The sequence below is a fragment of the Dendronephthya gigantea genome, unplaced genomic scaffold (assembly GCF_004324835.1).
Source record: "Dendronephthya gigantea isolate DGI-Jeju-01 unplaced genomic scaffold, DenGig_1.0 000010F, whole genome shotgun sequence".
NCBI lineage: Eukaryota > Metazoa > Cnidaria > Anthozoa > Malacalcyonacea > Nephtheidae > Dendronephthya > Dendronephthya gigantea.
In genome coordinates this window covers 1,622,388-1,642,788 of record NW_021163020.1, presented here as the reverse complement: position 1 = coordinate 1,642,788, position 20,401 = coordinate 1,622,388, and the positions used below count along the sequence as shown (strand labels likewise).

Here is a 20,401-nt window from a genome sequence, read left to right as displayed (position 1 = left end):
TGTAAAACTATTTTTATAAAATTTTATATTTATTAAACGAATATGGGTATTAAAAATACTTTAACGTTAGTTAATACAAAATGAATATTTTGAAATTATTACTGTTCATTCTGGTTGGCTTGCCTGTTTTGAAAGCAGTTATTTTCAAGGCTGTTCTGGTATTATCTTCAATGTTGTTGTTATGGACAATTTGTATGAACTTTGGTCTTTCGTGGACTTTGGGATTGTGCATTTGCTTTTATGGGTATATTTCAGTGGCATTACTAAGCGTGGTGCTTTACGTTTTCGACAGGGACAAAAAAAGTAGATTTTCTAATTTTGGGAGTTGGTTATGGACGTTATCAACAACATATATTCGCATATTTTGCTGACAATGGATTATGCAACGCCTGATTTTTCGTGTGATGAACAGATTTGCCTGGTTCTAGACGCTAAAATGAATGACAAATGAATGAAATTGCTATAGAAGTCACTATCGTACTTGATAACCAGTGATTCATCCTACAATATTTTGGTCTGAACTAAAATTAACAATTTTTTTATAGACAATGTAAATAGGGTTATAATTATAGGGTGATAACTATTCACTGAATTGTAATTATTTGCAGATAAAGAACTAAAAGAAAATAAATACAAAATTTGGATTAGTTGTAATGGCAAATTGTCTGATAGAGTGCAACTGAACAGAACCAATTCCATATTGTTTTTTACATCTGTTGAGAGATATTGCTTTTGCAATAATTTTTGGGCCAGATGTTTAATCGCAGCCTTGATAATCCTTTTCTGACCGTAATTCCTGTCAATCACTTGAAAGCAGCTCTCAAACCATCCTTTTGTTTTTCTCTTGCAAAATCTGCAAATGCCTGTAGGAATTCAGGGATGATGAGAATAGTCTTTATTGCATTTAACTTTAGATTCACAAAAATGCATCAGTACCTTGAATGTCCTTGGTTCATGGATAGCTAGCTCAGACAGCATCTTCCTGTTCAATTGGATGTTGTTCTGCATTATAAGGAAACATTCTAGAATCAGCTAAGATTCCTTCACATACCAACAAGCAATAATAAATAATTTTCACTTTGAACACCATATATATTTTTACCTTGGTCAATTGATTCATGAAGACACTGTAAGGAACATGGTGTTCCCTTGCCGCAATATTAATACGAGTGATCCACAGCTGAAAATAAGTGAGGGAAAATATACAATGGGGGAACAGTACAAAATTATTATAATGTATAAATAGCAGATTCAAAACATACAGATCGCATGTCCCGTTTGGTATTCTTTCTAGCAACATACTGTCTTTGTAAGCTCTTTTGTACCATCCGCACAGCCAAGCTATATACATTTTTTGAACGACCCTTCGCACCAAATGACTATATTAAAAAATGGTACATATACGTGATAGGGAAATACATCAAACACTAGTTTAACACTAGTTTATTTTTAGAAGTAGCTGATGCTGGTTCACTCCATAAATGTTCCCAAAAGACACCATGGTACCCAATCAACATCCCATTGAACCCCCTAGGATGTATTTCCATGAAACAGCATTTTTTAAATTTTTTTTCAACATCATATTATTTTTGATATACGATATTATTTTTTAAATATTGTACCTTAGCGAGGGCAAATACTTTTGCTCTTTTAACAGCTCTATTCGCTGGACCACCTCGAACCATTATCAATCTCTGCTATACTGCCGTTTTCTCAGTAAAATTGACTCTAGAACTCAGGCTTCTCACCCGTGTATTGAATTCCATGACCGAACACAAACACATGGCCAACCACACATGACTATTTTTCGAAAGAAAATGAAAGCCATATATTTAATTTCCCTATACAAAAGACGTGTAGTATTATGCTGAAACAACACGCGTTAAAACAATGCTAAAAGAATTGGCTAGTACAACGTATTTCACAATGAAAATTGTCTATTTAAGATAAAATCCAGTTCACCGAAAGTTATAAGAGTCCGTTTCTTCCAGATTTTAGTTTCACCCTTCCCAAGATTCCTCAGGCGACGTATTTAAAGCGGCCGCGTTGCAATATGGGCCAGAAAATCTGCAACACATGTTTCGAAACGATTAACCACTAATTTCTGCTTCGTATTTGCTTTTTAAAAGACTTTTTCGCATAAAAGTTATTTTCTTACCTACAGATTAACAATGTGATGTGCGGGACTGTGTTTTGCCCCCGGAATTGCCGTATTAAATGGATTATTTAGGCAAGTAGAACGATTTTGAGGAGTGAGTGTCGTGAGCCGTGACGGGGGCTAATGTTTATTTTGCGCGGGGATTAGTGCCGAGTTGTGACGATATGAGCGCGGGAAACGTCGAAAAACCAAAGTCCCGCTTTTATGTTTCAAATTCATTGACACCACAAGATGCATTGGAAGAAAATTTGGAGAAATGCAGAAAAATTGTCAATGATCTTACAAAAGATTTGTCCGAAAAGCAAGCCCATGATGCCTTGAGTGCTGCAGTATCAAAGGGTTCAAATGAGGAAGTGTGCCTGGGGTTACTTCATATTATACTCACTGAATCAAACAGTGCTCACAATGCATTTAGGGACCTCAATCTGGTGAGCCGAGATTCCATGGTTTTGATTGTCAATAAATTGCTACAATTGATCTCGGAGAGGTACATTCGGTTGACAGATATGGTAAAAACCCAGATTATTTGGTTGACATCACAATTTGTTGTGTCAAACATTGGTGGGGCTGATGCCATTTGTCATGCTCTGCTAAAGCAAGTGGCTGGTGGGGACTTACATGCCACCAACATTTGGCTTGCAGAATCACTTCTGACCTTGTTTACACAGCACCGAAACTGGCTACAGAAATTCCCCCAATTACTTGCTGTTGTACTGTACAGCTTCTTGCGATTGATTGTTGACCATACTGCAGGTTCATACAAAGCCTTACGACAAAAGGAGGTCACCTTCTGTGTCTCCATCCTACGTGAACGATTCAATGATTGCATGCCAATTGGTCGGGACTTGGTAAGGCTGCTGCAGAATGTTTCAAAGATCCCTGAAATGAAGATTCTCTGGAAAGATATGCTACATAATCCAAAGTCATTAAGTTCCCAGTTTACTGGTATCGGTCAACTTTTAAATGTGCGTACCCCTCGCAAGTACCTGGCATGTCGGCTGACACCTGATATGGAAAACAAGATAGGTTTTTTGACTTCAAAAGTAAAGTTCGGACAGCAAAAAAGATATCTTGAATGGTTTCAGAGGCAGTATTTTAGTTCACCAGAGAGTCAAAGTCTCCGTATAGATCTCATCCGGTACATATGTGGCGTTGTTCATCCTTCCAATGAAATACTTAGCTCAGATATAACTCAACGATGGACACTTATCGGTTGGCTTTTATCAACATGTACAAATAGTGTGAACGGTGCAAATGCAAAGTTGGCACTGTTCTATGATTGGTTGTTTTACCAAGTAGACACAGATAATATCATGAACATTGAGCCTGGAATATTGGTAATGCATCATTCATTGAGAAGCCACTCCCAGCTTACTGCTACTCTACTTGACTTTCTTTGTAGATCAGCACTTGAGTACTTTCAGCAGGGTCAACCATCAAAGGAATGTGTTGGAAATGCTTTTAAGACTATTTTGTCCAAAAAAGTTGTGAGCACTATCATGCCAATTATTGATAACCAGCGCATGGGATTAGAACTAAAAAATCTAGTTCGTAGCACTTTTCCTGAGTTTTTCCAAGTGAATGGTACTTCCTCTAGGAAGCTACCAGACTCTTTATCTGCTGGGAAAATGGACACTAGTGAAAGTGGTCCTGTTGTGAACTTGGATAGTCAATCAGATTCTGATGCAACTGAGGGTACAAGTGATGCAAAGTTTTCTGACACTGAGGATGAAGCTGATGTTCAGATAAATGGCGAGAAAGGAAGTGTTAAACTTCGAGATGGAAGATTCAGATCTGCTGTTTTGGAGAAGGGAGCTGATGACAAAGATGAAGAAGATGAGGTCGAGAGTGATGCAGTTGACTTTGATGAGCTTGAGAAGTTGGATGAAGACCTTCGAGATATGGTCCTGAAGTTACACCAAGAGAGCAATGTTGGTGTTAGGTGTGACACCATGGAGAGCATTGTGGCTATGGTACTCAACCTGAATGATTTTGATGATGAAATGAACAGTGCATTAGCAACCTGTCTAAACAACAGCATGGTTGAGGATTACTATCAATTTTGCCTCCCAGAAACAGTAACTGATCGAGAACTTCAAGATTCTTTGGAGGGTCCACTGTATACGTTGTTTGCGAAGCTGATTCATACTTATGGCATTGGGAAGAAAGAAACTATTGTTAAGCTGTTGCAAGAGATGAAATCTCTAGAACCAAAACTTGGTTATCACTTACTGTACTATCTAATGGCCAGCGAGCAAGATGAAGAAAATCTTTCTGTTTATGAAGAGTTCATTCGAACAATGAAAGATTTCAAGAGCATTTCTGCAAGCCTTTTGGAAGATATGAAACTATGCCAAGCTTATGACCCACGATTGTTTGTGTTCCTAGCGCCTCCATTGTATCGAAAGTTCTCCAAAGATCTCATTGGAAATATAGAAATGCTTCATCTCATGGTCGCTATTGTTGATCCTTTACAGCTGAGAGAGTTGCTTCACGAAGTAGTCTTGCGTGATCTGGTGATATTCGGCGAAGATAATGTGTTCGAAGTATTGAAGGAGTCGTTGTCTTGGGAATCCTTTGAGCAATATAACGTATGGCAGTTGCTTTGTGCAGAGGACCCGCCCGTGGAATGCTTTCTAAAACTGTTACCATTATTAAAGCCAAGTATTCACTCTGAAGCTATTTCAAACATACTGCTTCTGCTAAAAGGGGCAGATCTTACCCCAGAGATTGTAGCCTCGCTGCTCTGTATGGAATGCCCGGCTTCCATCAAAGAAAAGCCAAAACAACTCAGCACATGTTTGCTGCGCTACTGGAGTTTTGATGAAAGTAAAGAGCTGGCAAAGATCGTTTGTAACCACATCGAGAAGAATCTGTCATCTTCGGGTAACCGTAGACGACAGCTGAAAGGTGGAAACCAAAACCAACCAACCATGGAACAAATACTGGTTCAACTAGAATGCTTTTATGAGCTTTGTCAACAGCAGCAGAACTTGGACTTCTTCAAACAAGAGGTAGTTAAGCGCGCACTCGAGAAAGTGAAACAGCATTGTTCGAATTCCATTCAGCAGAAATTCCAGCTGCTGTTCTCCGTTTGTGAAGGACAGGAAACGAGAAGAAGAAACAACAGAATGTCGAAAATTGTTGCAACACAAATTGCCGAGGCGGACTCGAGCTCGGAGAGTGATGAAGAGGAACCACGAAAGAGACCTGCAAAACGAAAGCGGAAACAAAGCCCGGACTTTGATTCCGACGACAGCGATGAATGAGGATGTAGTTTTAGGAAATTCACAGTTTATAGTTTCACACGGTTCACGTTTTGCACGTAGTTGATCTTTCGAACTTTACATATCGTGCACATTGTAATTGGATGTGTGGCACCATAACAATCAGTTGTACCGAGGTTTCAATGCAGTACGAGTTAGTTTATTTTTCTAATCTCATCTACTTGTGCATGGGACGAAATAGGAATTGAAAACAGCTCAATCTTACCAAGGTCTAAACTTACTATGAGAAATTGTTCAACAAAACGGAAGAACAGTAAACAGTTCTTACATATTATTCAAATTTCACGACCATTATACCTTAGAGTCTAGTTCCCATTCATTTGCAAACAAGTCGTGTTTACTATAACTCCAAAAATTAATCTGATCTTTCTTTTTTTCGTGCACATTACTCCATAATCAGTCTTTATATGTACGCTTGACACGTTTACGCGAAAGTTTGACTTGTTTGCGATGAATTGGAACAAGACGTTGTACGATCAGTATTTTGTTTAGTTTGTATTGAAAGTGTTTCACATTGACATTGTATTTAAACAACGAATGTGTTTTTGCTTGCATGCATTTATGATTATTGATTTTCACGAAAAATAGTATACATACCACGTAGTCTTGAAAATTATGCGAAGGGTGTTTTCTTGAACTGAAAGAAAAATAATTGGTTGGTTTTGGTGTGAAAAAAGATTGTCGCGAGGCAAAGGGAATGGGTAGAATACAAACGCGAAAGGTCTGCTGGGAATTGGTTAATTAAAAATCAGACAAATTGAAGCCAATTAAATCTAGAGAGATTCTAAAACCACAAACCTTGCAATAATTAGGAATGGAAGTGTTGTCTATTTTTTCTCTGTTTTCAACAATCTATTCGCTTCGGCACAAACTCCCCGAGAATTTCCGAAACTTTGGCCAGGTAAATAGCGGAATTAGACTTCGTGGTTTCAAATGAAGCACTTGGCAACTTCCTGTTTGGCTGTTTTAAATACAACTGACGTGGCGTTTCGTTACATTAACAAGTACAAGCAACATACATAATCCTTATTTTAAAGTTTTGCAATCGGTCAGAAAAGCCATATGTTTTTACAGTACGTGAAACGTTTCAATGAAGATATTTAGAAACTACTATAATCATCCAGATCGCGGGGAATTTACAATATGCGGTTGAGTCGTGTTGACATGCGGTTTCGCCTATGGCTATGCATAATCTTGTACCAGGATTAGTAAGCTAACTTTCCAAGGCTAAAATCCTGTCAGTAAATGCACAGTTTTGTTGATAAAGGTTGCTAACTCGGTAGCATTGCTTACCCCATAAAAGGGGTCAGAAGCAGCCATGCAGGAGTTGTAATACGATCTCTTCATCAGCGGATTTGTCTTATAGTTTACAGTCGCATTATCCGAATGATTCCGGAAACCTTCGATTGTGCCTTAATAAATTTGCTATGGCTATGCGCTTTGCGTCGAAGATCAGGGTTCAAAACGTCTACAGGTATGTTTGCAATCCACCCTACGCTTCCTTGACTCGCTCCATTTCTGTGGATTCGCGCTACTTTCGAAAAGGCAATGCTGAAGACGTTCAACTTCAACGACCAGTGCAACTTGCTGGACGAAAATATCTCCCTGGCTCTTTCGTTCCTGGCTTTCCTAAACAACTTTCTAGTCCCAGGGAGGACTTTCCCCTTGTACTAAAAGCGAAAAACGAGGAAAGAAAAAGCATCGAATTTTGGTCAGAGTGTTTCAAGGAACAAATTTCGCAGTTGTTCAAAGATTTTCAAAATGAACGGAGCGAGCCAGTCGCTGTGCTGGTTCGCGGACTTCCGATTAAAACGACCGAGAATTTCTCTCGTTTCGTTCAGGGCTTGAATTTCGAGTTCTTTCTGTACCAAGGAGGTGGGGGAATTCGCGATAAAGTCGATGACTTTGTTCTAACGGGAGCAGGAGAGCCAAAAGAATATTCAGTCGAGCTACACAATGACATGTCTTATAGCATAGACTACCCTAGTAAGTTCATTATTACGTGCCTAAAGAAATCTCCATTCGGAGGTGAAACGGCTATATGCAATGGCCGAGCACTGACTGCGAACATAGATGCTGATCTGAAGGAGAAATTTGAAAGGAAAGGCATTCGGTAGGTTGTTCCTCCGGTAGTGTGAACTGTGAAGTGTTCATATCTGTGTAAAAATGAATGATAATGGGGCATATGTTTTAGTATAATGATGTATACAAGATTGCGCAATTCAGTGAAGTCAATTTCCGGCGATTTTCCGCTGTCAGAGTTTTAAGGATGATGTCAAACTTTTGACAGGCCTTATCACAACAATATATGTTTATAACTTTATATTTTAGATATTTACGATACATCCTGGACAAAAGTGAAGGAACATTCAATTCTTGGCAACGAAGCTTAATGACGGAAGTTAGAAAGGAAGCGGAAGAGTTCCTGACGGCGGGTGGTTATTCCTTCAAATGGGATGATAAAAACTTGATTTATTGGAACGACTCGGCGCCCACAATAACCCATCCACTGAACGGAGAAAAACTATGGTTCAATCAAGCATTTATGTCTCATTCTACGTACTTCAAAGCTATGCCCATGTACGAGGAAAGTGATTTAGAGGATGAAAAATATCCATCTCATACAGTGCACGCTGATGGCGATCCTATCGATTTAAATGATTTGCATAAATTGAGATGCACTTCGTGGAACACGGCTGTGGGGATCTCGCTTCAGGAGAGCGATGTTTTGTTTCTTGACAATCTCGCGGTGCTTCACTCAAGGTTAAGTTACGATGGTGATCGAGTTGTAAGGACAAGTATTTTGAAGTAAAAAATATGCATAAATCAGGGGGGTTAAATAAATGAAGATTAACAGTACCGCATGATTATACAGACATTGACAATAGCCACGCAGACATGGTTATAAGATGGTTTTCACTAAAAGAGCGAGTCATTCCATTCCGAAGAATGAGAATCAATCCAGGCTATAGCCTCATAAGTATATACTTTTATGATTCTATATTTAGTATGCCTGTGGTTTGTAAACGTCGGCCTTCTGCCAAGTGAAGTCATGTTACAAAGAAATTAAGAAAGCCGTTTTAGTGATAGTTTGACCTCCCAAACACTTAAAATGAGGAAACGCAGTCAGTCATTAACAAGATGCGGCTAACTTGCACGTTTCTTTACCAGCTCTTCTCCCCTGTCAAGAAGCAATGGTACTAAAACCAGTCCTTATCTAGAAGCGTACACGGTTGAGGGTGGGTATTCATCCCCTTCTATCCCCGACTGATTTTATTTTGAACGCGATTGTTCCTACGGTATGTAGACATGGATATATGAATACACTCCCCCCCCCCCCCAATTAAGCGATCTAGCCATGGGCCTGGCTAAAACATCGACCTGTGCTCAACCTTTCCAGACTGAGATAAATCTGAGTTGTGGTCAAAAGCGAACTCGATTAGTGTTGAAAGCATGATAATTTTGTGTCAAATTGCACAATCGTCTTTCTATTTTGCTCCGCCTTTTCCCGTCAGCCTACGCCGCAGGAAACATGATTACTGGAATACGATTGATGGAGTTTCTAAAAAACTTTGATGTCCAAGTATTGAACAGTATTTGTCCGATGAAATTTGCAGACTTTACCAAACTCCAGCATTCAAAATAAGATGCTTTGAGGTATTGTTTTTTAGCATTTGTTATTTTCATAATACAAAAACCTTGTTGTCTCTGTTGTCTTTGATTGACGGAAGGTTCTTAGAGCTGTCTCACACATTAGTTCTGCTCTTGTGAACATTGAGAATCTATATAAGTGTACTACAATTGGGGGAAAATTTTGTCGTATGCTCAAACTAAAAATGGCGACGAAGGAAACAGAGTCCTACTCTCCTCTGATCATTCAGGAAGAAGAATCGTCCAAGTCCAGATCTTCACCTTCATGTTCTGCTGTATTTTCTAAGTTTATCCGCCCCTGCATGGCAGAATTCATTGGCACTATGACTTTTGTGTTCATCGATGTGTGCAGTGTAGACGGACATTACGCAGGTTTTACCCACGGATTTATTCTGTTTGTCAATGTTGCTGCGACCGCTACGGTCAGGTAAGAGACGACGAATGATGAGATGATATCAATGACTGCGGAATGAATGTGACTTAAGGGAAGGTTCATATTCAGTCCTTCATCGAATGCCACAGCAGAATGCTTTGCATGAATTGGTTCACGGGCAAATTCGCTCTGAACCAGAAGCTGCACTTACTTTTAGCTCATTTCACAGAAGTCCTGGCGTAATTAGGATTGCTGTATAGGGGGCAAAAGCAATGCATTGGTCCCGGTTATACAGGCCATTACTACTTCAGACAATCTTGTACACAATATTTTTCAATGTATCAGTGCTTGAATATGGCACAATCTCAAGATATCAAGAGCTGCAACTATGCTTTACTTTTTGCTTCGGCGTATGAGAACAAAAACCTTGAGACATTGAAGACACAACTTTCTCTCGTAATGAGGTGATCATATTGAGCGTATTCACCGTAAGCAAGGATGTTGTTTCTCGCAGAGACGTTTCAATCCAGATGTTTCTTCCGCCCTAAGATTTTGTAGGACAGAGCCTTGACCACATGTCAAACTCAAGGTTTACATTTTCAATTGTGTTGAAACTATATTAAGTTACTGCCCCCCTAAAAGACCATGACTGAATATTATAACTAAATATAAGCTAATTAAAGCTATATCATGTTACGAAAGAATTCTCTCCTGCGTCTTCATAACATAAACGAGTTCAGACAAATCACAAATGGTCGATCTCGGCTCTCATAGTCTCAACAGAATGGCCGATGATAATAATTTTCAAATCGAGGAGCTTCCATCTCTAACGCGGTCATATTCCAGGATATTCCACAAATTCGTCAGACCATGTATTGCTGAATTGATCGCGACCATGTTTTTTGTATTCATGGATGTTTGCAGCATATCAATATATGCTGCATTCACACACGGTTTCATTCTGTTTGTCTTGGTTGCAGCGACTGCTTCTGTTAGGTATGAATACATTCAAGTAAAGGTTTCCTTTATAGTACTTTATCCCCCGCCTTTGTCAACTTGCTATGATAGAAGAAATAGATGATTATGGATTTACATGCACTATTTGTTAATTGTAGAAACCATATTATTGAAATTATGGCTGCATGATGGCAGATGGCTGCAACTAACTGATGAATTTATTGAAACCATGTTTTATTACTTTTATAAATCTTATCATTTTCAAAAGCCAAGTGATCTCACTATTTTTATACATATGCGAATATGGTTATTGCGTGGTTTAATACATTTGTACATGATTACTATAATAGCATCGATTTCAATTCAAATAGTATCAATGCCTTCGATGTATACGATGTTTATATTATATAAATGCATACACTTTCTGATGAAGTGTTCAATCGGAAAGATCCTTGGTTATTTAAAGGTTTCCGTGTTTGGATGCCCTGATCTGAATATATGCACGTGGATGTTGCCAGAGTAAAGAAAAGCGCACGACACATGCATGCTATTTACTCCGGCGTCAGCGACGGAGTTGAAAATTCGCCTCGGTTTTGTTTTGTTTTGTTGTTGTTTTTTTTTTTTTTTTTTTGTTGTTTTTTTTTTTTATTTTTCGTCGTCGCAAGTCTGAAATGGCGCGAAACATTCTAGTATTTGAAACGTGTATGTGACCGTATTTATCTATGTCCTAGTCTTATCTCCCCAGAGTTGTGGTGTACAGCTTTGGCTAATTTTCCGATGCGCGATTCGATTTCGCTCGCATGATACGGCAATTCCTCCAAGAGGAACGAATAAACCGTTGTTTTCATGCTGTTCGATTAAGTTTAGATTGAACTGGGGTCAGAATATACTAATACATGTTGATTCTGGTCCTATTTTAATTATATCACTGCTATTTCGCCGTTTAACAAGATGATGTGGTCGTGTATGGGCGCGTTGAAACGTCGTAGTTTGCACAGGATTGAAGATTTAATATAACTATATAAGCGCGAATTCCAAAGGCAAAGTGTAAGACAAAGCGAATGTATCATGCGGTTTATTTACATTTTTGAACAATTGAACTTCTACACTTTTTAAAGTACGATGTGCTTCTGAATTTCGCGATCGAACATTTATAGGTTCGCAAGGTATCTAAATGCGAATATGAATTGTATTGTTTATGTTCAGAAGCTCTATATTAAAGACTGGCACGTGCGCCGGAGTTAACGCCAGAACAGGCGTCTTGTTTATAATCAAATGTCACTTATTTAGATTTTAGTTATTATTCAAATGCGCCCTGTCCCTGATCGCGACTGACAGTCGATCAAGCCGTATATTTTTTACACAAATCACAAGGATTGCATTGAACTAGATTCTTGCACCGTCTTTTATATTCCAGAGTGACTACATCGAACCAGTGACGTAGCTAGAGGGGGGGCCCGAGGGCCAGGCCCCCCCTGGCAGAATTCCTGGCCCCCTTTCAAAATATTATGTGAAAAAATATTTTTATTTATTATGCTTTGCTTTGAAGTTGCAATACATGTGTATTTCAGATTTTCAGCATTTTCCTGCCTTCCTAATAATTCAGTATATAATTCAATTACAATAATTCACAATAGTAATACAGTAAGTCAAGTTAAAGACTCAATCGAGCCCACTAACAACATTGATCAGACTGATTCCGACATCGTTCTTTTGATTTGCCAAGCCTAATAAAAATATCACGGTAAAGTCTTTTACAATTAAATTTTTCTTTGACTTTGCTCATCATTCACCAACCTCGTACCCAGGTTGGAGGTAAAATGCTCTGGGTACGAGGTTGTTTGCACTATACTGAGTATACTCGGATAATTGCGAGGGCGACATTGACCTATGCTATACAGATTTGAATTTTTTATGTCTCTATGTACTATTTAGCTGCTCGTATTGGCCGCTACCCTAAAATGTAGCTACCCTTGCATTGGCGGTTAGCCTTAACGACAACGAAGGGCGGATTCGATAGTGCATTAAAAAGGCATGTACAGCCTGTTATATTTTACCTTCTTGAGTTGCCCCCCCTCAAATATTTTCGGCCCCCCATGACATGAAATCCTGGCTACGCCACTGCATCGAACAAAAGAAAAACACTACTTCAGTTATATTTCATTTTACAAAAATTAGCTTCTTGATTCATTGACCAACCATTAAATCACCAGCTGTATCTATACGCATTATTTGGGCCAAAATTTGACTTTTCCCAATTCTGATTCCAGCTGTTTAAATTTATATACATTTAAAACTGTGTGAAAGTTTTTGGACACCCTTGCAGGCAGGTAAATGACGAGATATGATTGTGTTCGTCACGAGGAAATATCTTAAAATTCATTGATAAACCTTGATAAAAGAATAAGAAAGATAAGCTTTGATATCAGTTCAAGTCTTTCACAAGAACAGAGACAAAATTGATTGATATAATAGTCAAAATCGAAGTAATTCGAAGTTTCCTTAATCCAAACAAGAAATTTTCAATGAAAACACTGGGTCTACACTGACTTGGGTTTCACTCACAAGGCAAAATGTACAAAAGTGGAAAAAAATATACACCGTTGAATGAAGATCAGGAAGAGCTGAAGCTGAGCTGTTTTCCCTCGGATTCTAACCAAAATGCCCCAGGATATTACTTTAAGTATTTCATTCAGCCTTTAATGGCTGAGCTTATCGGTGTCATGTTTTTCGTATTTGTTGGCGTTACTTGTTTATCTCCCATTGCAACGGAAGCAGGGCAAATAGTTGCTGCTCTAGCCCATGGATTCATTCTGTTTGTTATGGTCGCAATCACTGCCACAGCGAGGTATACTCTGAAACAATATCTTCGTTACTTCCTTAAGTTTTTCGAATCGAGAGTTTCCAATCGTATCAAGGATTTCATAATCGTTTCAAGTAAAGTAAGCGAGTAAATGGTGAAAAGCTGAGGTAGAAAGCAAACTTCACTGACGATAATGTGGAGGTTCTTCGTTTATCAGAAGGCATGGACTGGCCTTCGTCTCATTAAACACCAGGACCAGCTGATTGCACAAAAAGGCAGTGAAGTTCAAAAACTCGATAACCTCGTTGCTAACAACGTCGTAACCGCGGACTGAGTTGTTAGGAGTTTCATACGACCAACACTAGATGATAATAGACATATTCACTCTTCTTTCAAGCTTTATCGTCAAGCTTTTTTCTATTTTTTTTCCGTCTTAGTGGTGGACATCTCAATCCCGCGGTTACCCTTGGATTAACAATCGTGCGCGGACTGCCGCTAATTTTGGCTCCTTTCTATGTCTTGGCTCAGTTATTGGGAGGAATCATTGGCGCTGCTCTAGCAAGGGTATTTATCCAAAAACGTTATTGCCTTTCGATGAATTCGCGCAACAGCACTTCCAATGCAAATTGCAGTCGTCATTTGGCTGGTTCCTTTTTATTTTGCAGGCAGCGATGAGCTCATCAGATTATCATAATGTAACAGGGGGTATACACCAACTTGGTGAAAATATCGACCCAGGACAAGGAATACTGGCCGAGGCAGTTGCGACCTCCATCTTGGTTCTTGCTGTACTCATGGTCGCATTTGATGAAAACAACAAAAGTGTCCTTGCCCCCTTGGCTATTGGTTTGTCGGTTGCTGGGGGAATATTTGCAATGTAAGTGAGATGATGTTTATTATGCAAGGTGCCAAACTCGCACGAGTTCGCCTTTGAAGTCACAATGCCCATTACTTTTTGGACTATTTCCTGTGTTATCTTTCCTTTTTAGTGGAAATATTTCAGGAGCGTCAATGAATCCTGCACGAAGTTTCGGTCCGGCTCTCGTTCGAAATTCTTGGAAAAATCATTATGTGTACTGGGTTGGCCCGATTATTGGAAGTTTGTTTTCGACCTTAATGTACGGTTTGTTTTTGGCGTCACCAAACAAATTGTGGCTTCCTATCCATGAGCCAGTCAACTAAAAACGATTATGAAATCCTGTAATGTCTAAGATATCGTTCATTTAATGTAGTAGCATGATAGTTGTCGCACAATAAAATAAATTTGACATGATTTAGCAGTGTTATGGTTTGTCTTAGGAGTTCCACTACAAGCACCGGGATAACTTCTTCAATTTTTTCTAGTTTTTTCCCTGGCGTCAGTGTATCGTACCTGGCGCAATAGTGCCTCACCTGGCGTCTAGATGTCGCCTAGTGTCTGGCCTGACGTCTGTGTCGCCCTAGTGTCTGGCCTGGCGTCTAGATGTCGCCCTAGTGTCTGACCTGACTTCAGATCAGTGGGCCTGACGTCTGTGTCGCCCCAGTGTCTGAAGAGGCTTCGAAGCAACAAAAATATATACGTTCAAAGGCAAAGTAAAATACACATGCTAACATCGTATTACCTCTAGAAACTTATAGTGGGTCTTCACTTCCAGATATTTGCATGTAGTTCAAAATTACCAATGTCACAAAAAGCTTTTTTGATTTCGAAAAATCTTTTAACCCAACCTATATTTGAAGTGCTTGCTATTGCAGTAATGACTAATGAGTGACGCATTCGCATCACGAGTGATTAAAATGGGCGCTTTGTTCTTTTAAAGGAATCTCAAAGACAACAAGACACTATCTGAATTACAGACGGCTAACATTGCCATCTTTTCGCTGAATATCATTTAAAACTATCTTAAATAGACCTAGACTTTTATAATAGAGTATCAGAATTACATGTATGGTTGAGATGCACTACTCATATTCACATGTCTTTACTGAGCTTAGTCAGCTTGGTCAGTCAGATTTTACAAGTTCATATAAACTCTAGACAGTCTTCGTGGACGGTCCCGAACCATCCCAACTAGTAAAAACATTCATTACATGGCAAAATTCGAATTGTTTCATAATGGGAACTTGCTTACAATAATTCAGTACCTTCAACAACATATAAATGGTTAATTTTAGAACAATCAAAGAAATTCGCTAGAAATTGTTTTCTGAAATGCTGTTGATTTATTTGAGTTATTTCACGCCAAACTTAAGCTGTCTTCCCGACTTCTTGAAAAAAACGAATCGCTTGCCATATAATAAACGAAATATAAATATATAACAAAATCACTTCTACTCACAACCCTTCAAATCTAAAATATAGTACGTCGTATAGTGTTCTATTTGAAAATGAGAAAAATATTTCGTAGCAGTGCAATGGAGCTTTTAAATATCACCCCACAATGCTTTTTCAATTACACAATAATTTTATATTATCGTGCTTTGATGCGTGTGGGTTATGTGATTCAGGTACAGGATGGTACGAGTGACTTATTCATCATCACCAAAGGTTGTTTTCTTTCCCTGGTATTCTTGAATTGAACCTTTGTTCTTCGCTGCCCCGGGGGATTTGTTGAACCCACCGCGTCCTCCTCCTCTACCTCCGCGACCACCACGAAATCCTAACAATGAAATAGAAAATACAAATTTAGTCATTCAGCTTCTCATTGCGAAAGAGTATTAAAATATAGGCAGCGCCATACCTCCTCGACCTCCTCTGCCACCTCTCCCTCGTCCCCCACCGCTACCACCGGGGGAATCACGCGGGGTAGCAAAATCGAGAAACAATCTTCGACCGTCCACCTCCTTTCCATCCATTTTTGACATCGCATCCTTCGCGGAATCAGTCTCGCCATATTCAATATAGCCAAAACTAAAGTGAAAGGAATTGGATAGTTTTTCAATTCCAAAATATTCTTCACAGCTGAAGTTAGTCTATCCAGTGTTATTACTTGCACAAAAGGAAATTAAAGAGTAAAACTCCCTGAATGAAACATTTCTAGATACGAAACACATTCACACAGCAAAATATTCAACTTACCCACGAGACTCGCCGCTCTCTCTATCAGTCACAATCCTGACGTTGGAAGCACCCTCGAAATACTCATACAACGTATCCTCGGTTGTACCAAACGACAAATTCTTCACAAACAACGTGCTAGACGGGGGGTTTTGGTCCCTCTTTGGGGTACGTTGTCCCCCTCCTCGTCCACCACCTCTGCCTCTACCTCTGTCTCCTCCACCGCGACCTCCTCCGCCACTTGGTTTGTTTGCAACATTGATGTTCAATTCTCGACCAAAGAATTCAGTACCAGTGAGTTTCATGGCTTTTTTCATGTCATCTTGAGATGTGAAATCAACGTAGCCAAAACTAAAATATGGAGCATAATACGACTTTGTCAGCTGACATAAATGCGAGGGCTTCCACAGACGATAATAGAGTACAGAGTGCAAGCATAATGTATGTATTAGTTTACCCCAGAAAAATCGATTTAAACGGCGAACGAAAAATGTTTAACACAGGATGAAAGGCACAGTCTGTAGCTTACCCCTTTGACGTTCCATCGTTTCGTGTTAGTATCCTGGCTCCAGTTGGAGTAAGGCCATTTTCCTCAAAGACATTCTTCAAATCGTCTTCACTCGCATCAAAGGCGATGTTTCCAACAAATACCGTGTGTTTTTCTAAAAAAGATGGGAGGAAAGTTACTCTCAATAAAGGAACAACGCTTTTGTATCAAGAAAGAGCATAAACAAGTTCAAAATGGAACCTTCTGAGTCCTCGTCTGCTTTAGCCTTCTTGGCTGAAATGTTGTTGTTATCATCGTCTGTCTTTCGCTTGTTTGCTTTTTTCTTCTCTTTCTTTTTACTGTCTTCCTCTTCTGAAGACTCATCACTGTCACCCTTTTCTTCCTTATCAGAACTTGAATCATCGTCAGAATCATCATCGTCAGAGCTTTCCTGCTTAGCTTTTCCACCAGGTGTAGTTGTTTTTCCAGCTTTCACTGGCACTTTGCTATTTTCATCGTCGGAATCTGAGCTATCGTCGCTAGACGATTGTTTCTTCGCCTTTTCTAAAGAATTTAAAGAACAAGGAATTGTTACACAATAACCTAGTTATAATGGTTAAACAGTGCCTTTTGACAAGCATCCACGTATTCTCACACTTTAGCCAGCATATCCTGGCTAGTTTACTATGAATAAATTTGTAGGTAGGTTAAGATCTGAATTAGAATATGTTAAGTATTTTTGGTGAAGCTAACAGCCACTACACTTCTTACTATACTTATTACGAAACGTATTAGTAAAAATTATTTTACCTTGAACAGCAGGACTCTTGCTTTTTTTGTTCTTTGCTGTAGTGGCCTCCTCCTCATCAGATGAGTCATCACTGCTTTCGCTGGAAGATTCCTTCTTTTTTACCTCTTTTTTAGGTGCTGGTGCAGCAGCAGCCTTTGTTGGTTTTTTGGCAGCTGGTTCATCCTCATCAGAAGAGTCGCTACTGTCTTCACTTGAGGATTCTTTCTTCTTTTCTTGCACTGTTTTTGGCGTTTTCACTTGAGCAGTTTTTGGTGTGGTTTTTGCCACAGCTGGCAGTTTCACATCATCATCATCATCTGAGGAATCACTCTCACTAGATGACTCCTTCTTAGCCTTTTTCTTTTCCACTTTTGGTTGAGCAGACTTCTTTCCACTTGCTGGAGTTGTGACTGCTGCAGGCTTTTTTGCTTTCTCATCTTCTGAATCACTGCTACTTTCACTGGAAGAATCATCTTTTGCATCTTGCTTTGTTGCAACAACCTTAGGAGTTGTTTTTTTCTTTTCAGCAACTTTTGGTGTGGCTTTTTTTTCATTCTTTTGATTTTTTGCAGGTTCATCATCTGATGAGTCTGAACTACTATCGCTGGATTCCTTATTTACAGGCTTTTTCTCAACAGGCTTTGGTTTAGCTGGTGCTTCATCCTCTGAGTCAGTTTCACTTGAAGAAGAATCATCTTTCACTCCCATCAGCTTTGCTGGATTTGGTTTATCAGCAACCTTTGGTGGTGGTTTTTCATCCTCCGATGAATCGGAAGAATCCTTATCCACCTCCATTGGTGCTTCTTCTTTTTTCTTCTTGTTTTTCTTTTCTTTACCATTGACTGCAACTATTTCCTTGTAAAGTGCAAGTAAGGGAATGCAGACTTCTGATATGTCAACTTAAATACTGGTTAATCCCCCCCCCTAATTTCAAATATATCAACGGATCCTGCAAAAGTATACCTTTTCTACTGAGATAGTTTGAATGTCTGAGCACTCTTATGCTCAAACAGAAAAAATGTTAAATTGTAGCCCATATTGAATTCAAACTCTGGTTTAGATTTAAACGCAACAGCCTATTACCATTCTATACAACTATTCAAAGTCTTGGAAAAGCATTTTAAAACATACAGCTTTCTAGGGACATTAAAGGTAAATGACCTACTTCATGCTATGCCATTTCATTACTGTAGCAACATACCTTTGGCTGTTTTGACTTTTTCTTATCTTTTTTCTCTTTCTTCTTTTCCTTGACTACAGCATCATTCTCCACCTTCTTTTGCTTTTTAGCAACAACAACTGCATCATCCTCAATATTCTTTCTTTTCTTAAGCCCAACTTCACCTTCTAAACCACTTTTACTCTTCTAAATAAATTTAATTTTAGCAATTGAATAAAATACTTGACTGTAAAGACTGGGCCCCATCGACCATACCAGATCACCCTTTATATAGAATAAACCATGAGCAAAATATACCTGCCAGCAACCATCATTCAATTTTCAATATTGTTAAGATATAAAATATTACATAAATTGGATGGCACGAGGTCACTCAATGATAAACTTGGTGATTTAATACGATCTTCCTTAGCCACACAACCCAGGGTGCATTCGGTGTATATCACACGCCGAAGATACGCCAAAGCAATCTTAACATTACGCCAACTTCCCACCCTGGGCCATACTTACGACAATTACCCACTCCGACACCGCAGAAATTGGTGTTTAAGACGTTTCAACCCGAAAATCTAATCGCTGGTTCACAATTGTGCATTTCTGTATCGCCCTATCAAAGAGAAACCTTTTGAATATCTTAAAAAAGTTCAATTTTTCTTCTGAATACGCATTCTGCAATCTTTTGACAGCTCATCATACACATCTGACCGCTGTGAAATGGCCATTTTGAGGCTTAAAGTATACACAAGGTTATTAATTCAGACGATTCGTTTTTACCGTGAGCAAGCTTCAAATCTTTTGTGCAAGACATATTTTCTTGAATATTTATAAATCTTTTTCCTCACCAAGTTTGAAGTCTAAGTATCGAGAATTGCGGCTAAGCCTATACCAATTTCCGCGGTGTCACCCACTCCAGGACGTTACGCCGATCGCAGACTCGCCAGGACGTTCGACTCGTGAGTCAAAAAATGCTACACGTTTAGAGGACCATTTTTAAGAAGTTAAATGCCTTTGTTGAATAAAATTTAAAATACTTAAATGCATGCAGTTGAAGTCGGTGTGTATGTGGACCTTTGAATTACAAAGTTTGGTGTGTTTATCCGGTATTTATGCGCCGACAAGTTAAAAACAGTGTACGCCACTACGCCAAGGAAAGTTGATTTTACGCCAGTACGCCAAGGATACCCTAACTCTACGCCGAAGATATTCCGATTTGTCTACACCGAATGCACCCTGGCACACAACCATCCTTATAATTTATACTCTTGCTTATTAGCTATATAACAAAAAACTAAGGGGCGAAAGCATAACACATATTCCAACCAATTTATCAAACGCAGGAAAGCTGTTTACACAGCAAGGCATAAACAAATCTAAGCAAAGCATGGCAGCGATGGCCAACAGACTGATCATTGTCCCCGAATTTCGCAGAACAGAACATGCACTTTAACACTTTGAGTAGGAATCGAGTTAGAGCATTCATAGACCTACCTTTTTACTAGCTTTATCCTTTCCCATTTTGTTTAAAAACGTTAAAAAGAACAAATTTTCACTCTAGCACGTGTTTTACTGTTTCACAATTTTTGAACGCGTGAATAAAAAGAACGAATGAGCCTGCGTTGCCAGGTTTCATCTGGTCAGTGGACGAGTTCAAAACACAGCAACGCATGCGCAACCGACG

The 20,401-nt window shown here is 39.1% G+C and overlaps 5 protein-coding genes across 7 annotated transcripts; 3 read left to right on the top strand and 2 right to left on the bottom strand.

Annotated features, from left to right (window-relative positions):
- Nucleotides 1-28: 28 nt before the first annotated feature.
- Nucleotides 29-1,800, bottom strand: LOC114518231 (50S ribosomal protein L20-like). Its single transcript, XM_028538190.1, has 5 exons — nt 1,623-1,800; nt 1,263-1,379; nt 1,103-1,180; nt 937-1,002; nt 29-863 (listed from the first exon to the last, which is right to left on the bottom strand). The coding sequence occupies exons 1-5, from the start codon at nt 1,683-1,685 to the stop codon at nt 804-806; spliced, it is 384 nt and encodes a 127-aa protein (XP_028393991.1). The 5' UTR covers nt 1,686-1,800; the 3' UTR covers nt 29-803.
- Nucleotides 1,801-2,075: 275 nt separating this feature from the next.
- On the top strand, nt 2,076-5,994 carry LOC114518327 (integrator complex subunit 3-like). The gene has a single exon (XM_028538304.1). It carries the CDS (start codon nt 2,323-2,325, stop codon nt 5,425-5,427), a length of 3,105 nt encoding a protein of 1,034 aa, XP_028394105.1. The 5' UTR covers nt 2,076-2,322; the 3' UTR covers nt 5,428-5,994.
- A 547-nt stretch (nt 5,995-6,541) lies between these two features.
- On the top strand, nt 6,542-9,097 carry LOC114518219 (dapdiamide synthesis protein DdaC-like). The gene is made up of 2 exons (XM_028538174.1): nt 6,542-7,558; nt 7,777-9,097. Exons 1-2 carry the CDS (start codon nt 6,873-6,875, stop codon nt 8,255-8,257), a joined length of 1,167 nt encoding a protein of 388 aa, XP_028393975.1. The 5' UTR covers nt 6,542-6,872; the 3' UTR covers nt 8,258-9,097.
- Nucleotides 9,098-9,217: 120 nt separating this feature from the next.
- LOC114518220 (aquaporin-8-like) lies at nt 9,218-14,498 on the top strand. 3 transcript variants are annotated; one of them, XM_028538176.1, is made up of 4 exons: nt 9,218-9,523; nt 13,667-13,793; nt 13,895-14,106; nt 14,219-14,498. In XM_028538176.1, the coding sequence occupies exons 1-4, from the start codon at nt 9,267-9,269 to the stop codon at nt 14,409-14,411; spliced, it is 789 nt and encodes a 262-aa protein (XP_028393977.1). In that variant the 5' UTR covers nt 9,218-9,266; the 3' UTR covers nt 14,412-14,498. The 3 variants fall into 3 exon arrangements, with proteins under 3 accessions (XP_028393977.1, XP_028393979.1, XP_028393976.1); XM_028538178.1 differs by lacking the exon at nt 9,218-9,523 and adding an exon at nt 9,559-10,465; XM_028538175.1 differs by lacking the exon at nt 9,218-9,523 and adding an exon at nt 11,650-13,274.
- A 557-nt stretch (nt 14,499-15,055) lies between these two features.
- On the bottom strand, nt 15,056-20,316 carry LOC114518376 (protein gar2-like). The gene is made up of 8 exons (XM_028538355.1): nt 20,212-20,316; nt 18,745-18,909; nt 17,564-18,398; nt 17,015-17,317; nt 16,796-16,928; nt 16,288-16,617; nt 15,950-16,119; nt 15,056-15,868 (listed from the first exon to the last, which is right to left on the bottom strand). The coding sequence occupies exons 1-8, from the start codon at nt 20,236-20,238 to the stop codon at nt 15,738-15,740; spliced, it is 2,094 nt and encodes a 697-aa protein (XP_028394156.1). The 5' UTR covers nt 20,239-20,316; the 3' UTR covers nt 15,056-15,737.
- Between the last annotated feature and the right edge of the window lie 85 nt (nt 20,317-20,401).